The sequence below is a fragment of the Atractosteus spatula genome, chromosome 15 (genome assembly GCF_055471065.1).
Source record: "Atractosteus spatula isolate fAtrSpa1 chromosome 15, fAtrSpa1.hap1, whole genome shotgun sequence".
NCBI lineage: Eukaryota > Metazoa > Chordata > Actinopteri > Semionotiformes > Lepisosteidae > Atractosteus > Atractosteus spatula.
Genome location: NC_142720.1, coordinates 15,440,873 through 15,454,070, shown reverse-complemented (window position 1 = coordinate 15,454,070; position 13,198 = coordinate 15,440,873). Strand labels below are relative to the sequence as shown.

The 13,198-nt window shown below is 35.1% G+C and overlaps 1 protein-coding gene across 18 annotated transcripts in view; it reads right to left on the bottom strand.

The window, feature by feature from the left end:
• The window catches only part of nrxn1a (neurexin 1a), a 349,008-nt gene extending 337,142 nt beyond the window's left edge, over positions 1-11,866 (bottom strand). For 16 of the 18 annotated variants that reach the window (XM_088934356.1, XM_088934360.1, XM_088934363.1 and 13 more), the window contains exons 1-2: positions 11,739-11,866; positions 8,063-9,438 (exon numbers count right to left, since the gene is read on the bottom strand). In XM_088934356.1, the coding sequence (XP_088790482.1) occupies positions 8,063-8,771 (709 nt within the window). In that variant the 5' untranslated portion in view covers positions 8,772-9,438; positions 11,739-11,866. Of the gene's footprint in view, positions 1-8,062; positions 9,439-11,567 lie in introns of all 18 variants that reach the window. The other 2 variants (XM_088934359.1, XM_088934362.1) reach the window with 1 other exon arrangement.
• Between the last annotated feature and the right edge of the window lie 1,332 nt (positions 11,867-13,198).

Genomic DNA, 13,198 nt, shown 5'->3' with positions numbered 1-13,198 from the left:
AATAGCATTACAGATGTAAGCTAAATCTTCTTTCAGCATGCAATATCTCTGATAAATATTAAAGATGTGCGCTACAATGGGAGTTCAGTTGCAGTATCACAGTAAAACTGGATTATGAAGCAAAAAGTTATTTTTCAGTTGTCATCAACACCATTAAGCCCCCCAATTATTCATTCCAACCAATAGCAAGCATTTGTTTGTACATCATACTTGTTTTCTTTTGACTGTGATCTATAGTTTAGACTATACACAAAAACATAGTATTTATGTAATCATTAACATTCATCAAACTGTCTCCAAACCTTGTTACAAATGACAGTACTTCTTAATCACCAAAGAATGATACAAGTAAAACATAGTTGTATGATGTTGAGCTGATCTCAAAGAACCAGCATTGAATACAGTACCTCTCCTGTAAAATGATCCTTTGATGTATTTTTGGTTTTGGTTGCACAGAACACACTGAATCTAAACAACACTGATGTAGTAGCTTGTTTCCTACCCAAGGATAATGTTGCCATTATATTTTAAATATCTTTGGTGTAGGATCCTTAAAATGAACATTTTTTCCACTATAATTAAAAGGGTAATTCATTACACATGTATGCTATGAAAACAAATAGCCTTTTGTAAAACAAACTGAAGATTTAGCGAAAAAAACTAGCAGGGCAACTTCACAGAGACTTTTGCTGTTGTACAATACAAGTTCTGCTTTTTTGTAATCGAAAGTGCTCATTCTCAAAAATTAGTTCACGGTGAACAAAACAAATTTCCTTTATTAGTCATTTTTACACCTATATAATCTTAGGAGATTATGGGAAACATTTCCACTCAACCTATATATGTAAAAATGCCTGAGACAATACCTGTGAACTTGCTTGTTTTCAAATCTCTGTAATAAGATGTGAATGTTTCTTACTGTCATTCTGTGAAACACATTATTATATTTACCTTCATCATATATATTAAATTATATTAAGTCAAATAGAAGATTCAAGATTGCTTGAATCATTAATTGCATGATTGAAACAAGAAACAATGATTCTGGATCATACCCTAAAATTCCAGATGATATTTCCTATGTGAATTATGTCAGCAATTAAAAGTACCCATTGCATGCTACACAATTTATTTTATTGAAAATAAGAAATAAGCCCTACACATCTGACATATACATTTTTCACTGTTATACTGAATTGGCTCAATATATTTCCTCAAACCTTGCTTTCCTCAGACAATGTTTGCATGGTTGATTTTGGATCCAATTTATGTATAAAGTTCGCTCTTTGCTTTTTTATTGACACTTTTTGTTCACTCGTCAAGATTAGTACAGAAGTGAAATAAGATAAGGGAGGTGACAACATGAGTGGTATGCTTAAACTCTGATCTGTGTTCAAAGCCTACAAGGAGGAAATCAGTTTTGCTATATGTATCAGTCTTCAATTACAATTCTTAAGTCAACTAATTTTCTGTTAAAATATATATTGTGGAGAACAAAATGTTATATAGAAATCCTTTTTAAATAGATGACACTTACAGTACATTGTTCACCGAATTAAACAGAACCAATGTATTGCACTGTATTAGAGGAGACTGACTAAAAGATGTGAGTCACAAAGACAGAAGTTGTACACATCACAGGCTTTTTTGGTGAGGAATCTAAAATTAATACTGTCTGGCACTTGCTCTTTTCTCTGTCTGCTTTTACAGAAGGGCAGGGATAGCAATAATCTACGTTTGCATCACCAGGTAGAAGCAAAAAGCAATTCATATTATTACCAATGTGGAAACCTGAGATACAAAATGTTGCAGGCGCGCATCAACAGAAGAATTGCAGCTATATTAAAAAATACATCTTCAGCAGATAGAAATGCAAGAAAATCCCTCTAATCTTTAAACCCAGTGTGGATTCACAGTCTGAGAGAGAAATCATTATATTGGTGTTTTATTTAATGAAATACAGCTTTTTTAGGAAGTCACTGGACACCTTGTAGGTGCAAAAGATTGTTCATGGTTTATTCTAACAAGACTAATCTTAATTATAATTGCTTGCCTTTTCTCATATACGCCATTACTACAGCCTCAGTATCTTCACCTGACTAACCTTAACCAAACAGTCACTTTCCTTCAGAAGATGTTCTCTAGCCTCTTGTTATATTGCTTTCTCACTTGTGGGAGGTACCAGTGTCAGAGATTTACAACCATTTCATACTGTGCTAACAAAGACAGTTTAAACCCCCCCAATAATCCTACTGTATTCTGGCAATATGGTGCATTCTCTGTGTTGTGCAAGAAGAGTTCGTCTCTGAAAATCTTGTCAAATGGAGGATATACTGTAAGCTACTATACTGTTTTTTTATTTAATGAGAATGACATGTATCCCTGTAATCGTAAATACAAAAATCAATACAAATATAATTGCCTCCAAATTAAAGACAAAGGTAGACATAAATTGCAGGCATTATATGTCTGTCAGCATTCTTAGGAAATAAAAATAAAAAATCATATTCAAGGTCCGTCCTAAAGCAAACTCTTAAAATGAGCATACAACCACAACACCAAAAGACATTCTGGCTTGAACCTATTCTTAACACAGAAAACTAAGATACTGTCAAGGAAATACGCAATTAGATCAGTATTTCTCTTCACTGTTAATAAGAAATTATTAAAATACCGTAAAATATGATCAAGTCTCTCTTCATTGGACAAAGTGATATACTACATATGTATCAAGTATATTTATAATTATTTGCTATCTAGACATAATTTTTGCAATTTAAATATTTAGAAATATAAGTTAAATTGTACCATTTCAAAATAATGAAAGAGAAAACCTTGAATTCATTTGATTTTCTAATGAGTGATTAAAGCCACAAATTTGACATCTCAAACTGTATTACACATAGTCCCAGTGCATTTAAATAATTGTCTCAACAAAACAAAGGGATTTGCGAGAGAAAAAATCCTGTAATCCCTTCATCTGATCAAAATAGAAAGCTTTTAAATTATTTAATGGAAAATTACAAATTTAAATTTGAGAGGCATTTGTATGAGAAAATGATGTGTATTTGTGGGGAATATGAATGGGACAGATGCATCAAGGTCACAAGCTGTGGAGGATTTTTCATTGTTTTAGCAATCAGATACCAACTGTTGATTCCAAATCAGAAGATCCCCATGTCCATTTTTCTAAAGAAGACATTAAATGTAACTTTGATTTCATGTATCAAACAGATGCAGAACCAGAATCTATCATCTAACAAGAAAGTGCTGACACACTCTCCAACTGGGGTTTTAAAAACATCGTTAAACATTTAAACTGACTACAAATTAAACTATTCAAAACGATAAGGTATAAGGCATCAGATTACCACAGATGCCATGAATCCATATTTCTTTAAATTGAGTACATAACAAAATGTACAAGGAAAGACTATCTCCTTCTACCTGCACTCTTAATGTATAAATATGCAACATCATAATTTTCTACCCAGCAATTATTACTCAAAGTCCCCTCCACCAACCTCACCACAAATGTAGAAAATCTTTGTTTCATTTTATTGATGGGTCCCAACTACCTCATCCACAAAGCCAGGTTGGGACTCTCAGGTCACATACTGTACAGCATACTGAGGGTTAAAAATCTGCATTATTGTTAAAGTTTGCATATCCTGAAATTATGGAGGATTGGTACATTTTCTGAGAAATATTTAGTCTACATAACTCCAATTATTTAAGACCTACTGTGTCGTAACAATTTTTTGTTATTTTTGTGTGTGGAAGAACTGGCTAGGGATTAACCTGGATTTTACATTGGTACAGCTAATGGCAGACTACAATAAAATAACTGTCAGTGTCTCACTAGGCTTGAGCTTGACATATAAAGAACTCACCCTAATTTTGAAACTGAGCATTTTAAATTAGACATTTAATTACATTTCATAGTATTAATTAGTATACATTTCAAATATTAATTAGGTGATGATGTTATAACATATGAAGAGATGCTTCATAAATCAGTTAGAAATTAAGACACCTACTGTATATACCCTAACTGTGCTTTTATCTTCTCCGCTACAGTTGTTCTTAGAAGGAATTCAAAGGCAAAGAAAATACTTGTGACAAGTACACTAATGGATGATGTATCTTTGCAGCACCATAAATCCTATAAATAAAGACCCTGAGTCCAGTGTGACACAAGAGGAACAGTAAATAAATGCCAGAAAAATGCAGATTTGCATTAAGTTAATATGTTAGTGCTTAATATTTCTTGGACTTTTACAGTTAAAAAATAAAAGTCCTTTTAAAGTAGAAGCCATAAAGGGACACCTTTTCAAAATAAAATGTTCAGGCCAGCCAAATATGACAGCATAGTTTCAAAATAATTCCTTTAAATATTCTTTGATGTTACTTTGTTGCTATTGTATTTGAATTTTTAATTTACACAAAAAATTTCCAGAAAGTACTCATTGACTCCAACTAGAAATTCTATTAATTAGATTCATTATTTTCAATGGACTGCAACATATGGTAAATCTCAATCAACGAGGCTACAATTTTAATAAAAAAATGTTCGTTATTCAAAAATACAATTTTTAAAAAAATGTTAACGTCAGCGACAAAGCAAGCGTGGTGGTCACATAGTCAAGGAGTCCTCTCGATAAGCTATGAGAATGAAGCTATGAGAGAGAAATGCATTAACAAATATGAGCTCGGTAACAACATGACTCGTATTATACTGGCTGACCCTCTGCACGTAATTTATATCAAACAGCAAGATAGTTTTGAAATGGCACAGACCCCTAAACACTCCACTGCTAGGTAAATCACATCTCCTGAGGTGAAAACAAAGCATTCAGTAAATTTCAGCCCAGAATTATTTTGAATGCATTCCCAAAGAAGGTTAAGATGCTTCTGGGATTCACATTGCACAAGGCTTCAACAATCAACTTCACACATCTTTGTCCATCAAAACTGTGTTTCTGGAGAGTAGCTAGGTGAAATTCACTTCAAAGAACTTCACTGAAATCTCTGGAAATCTTATTAACAATCCCAGAAAGTGCCTGTAAATCCAACTTAATATGGAATTATGTTTAATGATGTAGTGTGAATTCCATATGTTGCATTAAAGTTGACTCTAAATTCATGCTGTGAAAACAACAATTTATGAGAGGGAATTGTACTGATAAAACTATTTAAAACACCCAATAAAAAGCAGGTTACTGCATCACAAACTGAGAGAAGAAACCTTTGTGCTGTTTTGCCAGGGTAAATACATCTTGCTTTTTTTTTGTTCATTTTGTATGTCTAATTTCCAGAAAGATCTTAATAGACTTTAAAATATTCTACCACAGCTCACTATAAACTAACTAAAAAGAATGCATCTAAGCTGAAAGGCACAGATACTAAAGCACAAACAGCCCTTCTTTCCCTTCTCTCATGTACTTCATGACTGTGTTTCTCCAGGTTAGACAGAATTAGGTTATACACAGTTTAATGCCACAGAGAGCTTCAAAGAAATCCCAGACTTGCACTATAGATCAAAAACTCTGACAGAGATTAACTTTTAATAATGGCACTGCTATCTTTGAAGCAGGTTTGAAAAATTCAAATCATGTCACAAAGCAAAAATTATGACACAGAATACAATTTATTTGGGAGGGAAAGTGAGCAATTTTTTACTGTAGTAGGAAATATATAGAAAAGCAAACTAAGGCCATCCAGCATCTTTCAGACTATGAATAGAGTAATCTCAGACACTTATGTGGGATGAGAGACCGGGCAAGTTACTTGAATGGGATAACGGCCTCTTCTAAATCATTCTTTCAGAAAAAGCACTGCAAACTAAACAGCATACAGAGAACTTTTTAGCTATCCTTGCTTTTTGAGATGGAGTTATCTATAGCACCTGAACAAACATGTGACACCAGCTGTTGAGATAGATGGAGGTGACAAAAAGGCTTAAGTTGTGAAATATTGAAAGAGATCAGTCTGGTGATCACAGTTCCACAGAATGTACAGTAGCAGAAGACAATTAAGGTTTTTGATCTGTTTTTACTATTGTTAGATGAAGAAATGTATCTTCAATTACACAGATAATTAAAGTATATTGTTCCGAATTGAAATTACTATATATTGGGCTAAACATGTCGGGGCTTATATTCGAACTGCATAGGAGACATTTTCATTGTTTCCTATGGCAATTTAAGAACCGTTGATCTTGCTTTTTGCTCTTGTATTCATGTTCCACAGTATGAACCTTAAGACATATTAATACCAAACTACATGAAAACAAAATACAATATCCCAGTACTTCTTGTTTTAAGAAATATAGTGTGGCTCATGAAACATCTATAATGAAATAGTTAAGTTCTGGTTATTTTTTCATTTTGGCTTGGTTTCCAAGTATTTAATTAGTTGTAATAACCTGTTTAGGTAGCAACCTAATTTATGTATGCATGTATTTATTTAGTACATTCAAGCTTTTTCACTTTTCAGTTAATTAATCAAATCTACAGTAGGTACCCTGTTAAAACGTTGCCCCATAGCTCAAGAATTTCAAAGAATGAGCATGACCTCTTTTCCAGAATGCAGGTATATTTCAGCTTCTGTTAGTATGGAGAACAAATGTAACAAAAAACATGCAAAATATTTTCAGGAAGTTCTGAATACAGGTACATGTAGCTAATGTTGCATGAAATGATATGCTTTTCATTGTCATAATAATAAATGAGAACTATCAAGGTTTCACGGGTTATCATTTATCAGTCCCATGCAGCAATTTCACAAAACAAAATCTGCATTTGGCAAAAGACATTATTAAAGAATGATTAAAAAAAACAAGAGATACAACTGACTGAACCTTCAGCTCTAGCAGGAAATAATTATCTTAAAGTGATGTTAAAATCCCAACAAGCTAACCCGCTTTAAAACAGCACAAATAATTTGCCTGATACAAAATGATTTATTAATTATGAAATTGACCAAATTAGGAAACATTTAAAGACAAGAGAGTGTAACAAATGTGCACAGTATAACTTTAAAGCCCATAGTTTTATGTTGTACAAGGAAAGGCATGAGATATCCTATGAGTATCTAATATCCAAATCCCAGACAACATTATAGTTTTATTTACAAATTCTACTTAATTTTGTGTACTAAAATGTAGGCTGAAAAATGCACCTATTCATTTTTTTATTCTTTTGTAGATGATGATGCCTCCAAAGCAAATATCTATTTTGGATGAAATGCTAATTTTGTTACTGTGAAAACTGATCATGTGCCTAAATACTGTATTTTTCCCTATGCATGTACCTTTTGTGATTGAACATACAATGCACCATTTGTATAACTGACTCTAAACTTTAACATACTGTAGTATGTTTAGAGAGTATATTGCTAGTATTACAACAATTTAGAAGAGGAATACATATTCTTTATCGAATACATATCCTTTAACTCTTTACCTATAAGGAGTAAGTCATTGAAACTGTCTGCTAGGTTTATATTGTTGCTTGCTTTCTTCCACAATAATTGTGAAAGCATGAGTTGGAGTCTATTCTGCCTTAAAAACACACGTCACAGACAATTCAAATTTGAATGTACAGAAATAAAACCTGTATAGGTCAACTTTTCCACAGTGAATTGAAGATACAGAATGTCAGGTACCTTTGAGAATGCTCAAAACCACTCTACCAGCTAATGAGCCCAGTTCTGGGCCTCTAGACCATTACGAGTCTTACAAACAATCAAAACATGTCTGATTTTTGTATACATATACAGACAGTATATACTGTGCATTTTAAAGTGAATATGAGATCCATAACTTTCAAAACCAACTATACCCACTAAATGTAAGTGTTAAAACTATACTACTAAAACTTTATGCAAATTAATCATTACAATGTTAACGTTACTTCGAGAATTAAAGATAAAACCAGGGGAATTCAGAAGTAAATTTCTTAATCGCTAAAATAAATATGGAGAGGATATTTTGTTAAAGAAAAAAATGTTGTAAAAGAGACAAATAAAATTGATTAGGAAACCAATCCAAACATCTTACCTTCACTGCAGTCCTTTCCTTGGTAGCCAGTCTGCGAGCAGTCACATATAGCTTCGTTGTCAATCACATTGCAGACTCCTCCATTCAGACACAAGTCTTTACCACAAAGATCAGTTTTGACTCCTTCACTGCCGCTGAGTACAGGTTCTGAGTTGTTGACTTTAAGGTCAGTTATCCATCCCTTGAAGGGAACTTGATCCTTTACAGAGGCAGATGTTAGCCGTAGTGCCACAGATCGCAATTCCGGTGGAATCCCCCCCAAGAATAAATTGCTAAAGACAGTCATATCCCGTCTTTTTGATTTCACCTCAATCCATTTGACTTCTTTGTCCACTATGAGGGTGGTGTTTTTGAAGTTCCTCTTTATTGTCACGGAGTGCCAGTTGCTGTCATTGACTGCTGTGTCCGACAGCACGGTGGCTGGCTCCGCACAGAAGATTGAAAATCGAAGGCTTAATTTCCCATTGTGGATCAGGAGCTCCAAGAAGTCGCAGAATCCTTCGTCGTCAAAGTACACCAAGAGTCCATGGGAGCTCTTGGTTTTCATGTTAAAGCTCATTTCACTCTCACAACATGCATTCCACATCGGAAACCTAGCCCACTGTCCTTCTGCTCCAGTGAACTCCATGCTGGTACCAAGGTCAACCAAGCAACACACCAGCAGGCTCACCCAGATTAAATGAGCGCCGTGCCTCACTGCAAGCACCATATTGGCAAAAATGTAGTCTGAAAAAATATTCAGATGGAAGATCTGTTCTGTGCTGAGACTATAGAATCAGGAAGCAGCTGTAGCACTGTATTTCCTGGGGAGGGCTCACTAAAAAAAATAATTTATTGGGATGGATGTATCATGAAACTTCTGATTTAAAGTCTTCATTTGCATACCTGCAATGTACTCTTGACTCGTCAATAGGGCAAGAGACAGTATTAGACCATATCACCCAACACGCCGGAACTGAAGTCCTCTGCCAAAATAAACAAAAATTTTATTCTATTTTTTTCTTTCCGTTTACTCTTTTTTTATAATCCAGGTTTCTTAAAAACTGGCTCAGTTGTTGTTGATATCCATCAGTTCTTTCTTGCTATTCTGGTTCACTTGTTGTGTTTTTTTTCAATGAACCAATTAAAATGCAAACACTGAACCCTGTGACAGATACCCAGCTCTGATCATCAGATTCACGCTATCATGCTGAAGCAGACGACATGAGTCATTGCTTATGGCTTCTCAGGCTGCCTCCTTCCCAGTGGTGCTGAAAAACATAAACTGTCAAATAGCTCAGTAGCTATTGACATGCAAAGCCTGACAGCCCCTCTGCTTTTCAAGGCCAAACTCTGATCCCAGCGTTTACAATAGTTTGAACATAATGACCAGCAATCTGCAAAGAATGAAAAACGATAATGATTTAACCCATTTTTTGAATTATGCAACTGAATTGTACAGTATGTAAATTATCTGTTACACTTTATAAAGACAGCACACACTACATATATACAGATAAGAGAGATGCACAGCCATACTATATAAGGAGCAGATACAATTCCCCCTTTTAATATATAACTTTGTTTACTCTGGCAAGGAATTGATTTAAAATAGTCAAACCTGTTAAAATGATTCAGAAAAATCAAAAAGCAAAAGTTTATGTTCATTATTCTGTAAGGGCTAAATGGATGCAATGAGATCAGGAAGATGTTTTTCTTCTTTCCTTCCTATTGCTTTTAACCTCACAAACAGACCCTCCTATTTTTTATTTAGTAATTTTGTTGCCAATACAAACATGGTAATATTGAAATGTTTGAAAAGCACAAGACGTGCTGTTCTCCTTTACAGGTACAGTGGATTTACCAATATGATACAGATGGAATCTAGTGACTGTATTTTCTGGGGTGGTTAGAAGACAATTGTGTTTAGCTAGACTGACAAGTCAGTGCCTTCAATAGCTTTTCTCAAAACTTAGGTGCTAATTAAAAAGGAAAAAAAGACAGAGAGATGTGATATTGTTTGTCTTCGACTAGCTTTATATATAGATACAAAATAAAAAAACACTGATTCAAGGCAGCTCTGTTATTAAGTTTAAATGTTGTACTTGTTTATTTTCTTCCTCAGGATTAACTGTATACTAAACCAATTATAAACATGGCAGCTTGTTCAACTGACATTTTAAGTTTGAAATGCAATTTTCAGCTCTAGTTATTAACTGCAAAAAGAAAACAACGGGGGAGAAAACAGTCTTTACCCATCGCTATCACCCCACCTTGGGTTTTTATTATGCAATCCAAACAAGTCACTGCATGACAGTTTTTGACGCAATTTACCGAGGGTACGCTGAAACCTCGTCCCCAATTAATACTCTCCTATGAGAACAATATTATCCGTAATTTATTGTACCGCATTGTGCTGTTGTTTCCACCAAGGGACACGAAAACCTTTCTCTTCCAGAACAGGGCGATCCCTACAGGTGTCACGTAAATACCACACAGCAAGGGGGGTCTGCAGTTAAAGCTATACTTCCATTCAATTGAATACAGCTTCACATTAAGGCGCACGGTCACTTATATGATAAATACATAAACTACATTAAGCCTGTAGGTTATTGCATATTAAGACACGCAAAGGAAATTTCTATATTTTGGGAGTGAATCACCGTTAGTGCTGTCACTTCTATCCATTTTTACGTTGCCGTAGTATCCTTAAAACCTCCAAATACAATCGTTGTCCTCATGGCGATAAACATTAAAATTATAAATAATACAAATATTATTTTTCGTGATATCCCAGACAAACCACAGCCATTAGGAAATAAAGGAGAAAAAAAAGTAGATGGGAACGCAAGTGTTTTCTTTAACATCTAAAATATTTTCCACTCTGAAAACTAACAATATATTCTCATTCCCCGACACGACAAATGGCATTAACAATCCATAGGGGAATACACATATACACATTCAGGCTTTCCAGAGACGGCGAAGTAACGAAGGGAGGTTCATAAGTCATAGCCAAGGAATTTAAGATTTCGACAAAAAAAATACTTTTCTTCTAAAATTGATATATAGAATTTCATTACGTCCATAAACAAGGCAAGTCAAACGCATCTGTAATGAATTGCCTTTTTTTCCAATTCAGTGAAAGAAAAAATGTGCATTGGAACATGCATGTCTTGCCTTGGTGTTTGATAAACGGGCTCAATCCAAAAATACAGAGAAGTAACGGAATAAGTAGCTTTAAGAGGAATAGGCTGAAGATAATCACGATGAACATGTAAAATCTGAGCATCTCTTTTGTTATAAATGCTGTTGAACTAGCCAATTTCTAATCTAGTTTATACATCTAATACCGACAACAGACACTACCTTACCTGCACAAGAATAAAAAAAAGGGAAAAACTCTACAGCCAAATTCCTCCCGTAGCATACATTGCCCGCTATTAAAGATCAGTAGATGCCATATAAAGCAAGACTTTATATTCTTGGAAGAAATAAAATGCATCCAACCTTAAACTTTTATTACCTCTAGAAATCACCATTTCATGATCTTCGTCCCATCTACCCTTACTAAAGATGCTCCGTGAAGCCCTCCTCATGCATTTTGCTCTAGAATCACTGCATCACTGTAAAAATAAAAATTATTTTAAAAAAAATCTTCGACAGTCCCCAAAAATCAAGGTTATATATCCTTTACCTGTAATACTCTCCCTCCAGCCTCTGAAAAAGTGGACACATTGGAGAAGGGAACTAGAAAAATCCTATATTTGTGAGGGAGAAAAGGTGCAATCTGTCTCCCTACTGTGCGCTGCCAGCGACTGTGTCAGAAGGCAGAGACAGCGGATCACGTGTCTGCTTGTGCTGTCTGTTTGAGAGGGGAGGGGCAGAGCGCTGCAGCACCTTTTTTAGCAGCGCCGTTAAATACATATTCATGTGAATTACACCTCATCATTGCTATTCCCACAAAATTTAAGCCCTTCTAAATAAAAAAAAGAAAGAAATTCAGAAAGCATCGAGAAAAGAAAGCATCGGGTGTCAGCATTAAAACTGAGCGGGATCTATAGGACAAGAGTGAAAGGTTATAGCGATAATTTAAGTCCTCACACTCGTTTGCCATAGTGCGTTTTCTTTTACTTTTTACTAAATGAATGCAGACGCAATTGGTGCCCTTCGCACCCTGCTCTATAGAACGGACATTGTGTAATACTGAACTTTCCACGTGCAATGTCATTAGAAAGTACAATAAGTTCCTGCTTTGCCTAACGATGGTATCAAAAAAATAATCTAAGTGGCGAGAAAGCTGTGCTTAATGATAACTGAGGGACTCAGAAGTCAAAGAAAATGATTCACGTTGTTTAATTTGAAACACTAAGTTATGAATGCGGACGCAGTTGGTGCTATTCGCACCCGGCTCCCTGGAATGGCCATTGTGCAAGACTGAGCTCCGCGCCTCCTCCCTCTCTCCGTGCTGCCTCCCCCTCTGACGGAGCGCAGTGGGCGGCACGCAATTTGCGGAGCCTCTGATTGGGAAAAAAAGACCTGCTGATCTGTCCTACATAACAGGAAGAGAAGAGAATCTGATTTTTTAATATACGGACCGCGTGTTGTGTTTATGAAATTCAGGTATTTTAAACGTTTAATTAAGAAGTAACCCGTTAACCCCGTTAAACAGTTAACCCATTTTTCGCGTATAAAAAGTGGTTATTAACTATTTAAACCTATTTTTTGTTAGCATGCAATGTCTAAGTTAAGCAGGAACATATCATTGTTTCTTATTTTTTAATTCTTTTTTTAAAATTAAAAAATCGATTGCGCAGCCGGCAACCATATCTGCATGTATGGAAATTTCTTTATCATCATGATATTATTGTTGATTTCCTCGGGCATTTGCGATTGCGGGAATGCAAGACCACGCACACCCCAAGGTGTTTATTTTTACTCTAAGGATTGACACCTGCTGAGGCTCCGTAAAACGCGCTTATCTTCATCTTTCCTGTTGTAGGACTGTGCACAAAAGTTCAGTTATTAGAGTGGTTAAATTCGAAATCTTGCTCACATTGATTACATTTTGATTGTGGAGAAAGTTTTTTTTCCCCCCTCATTTCTTACATCGTGACTAACAGGTCATCCTTTCCATAACCACGACTCTTGAAGTTC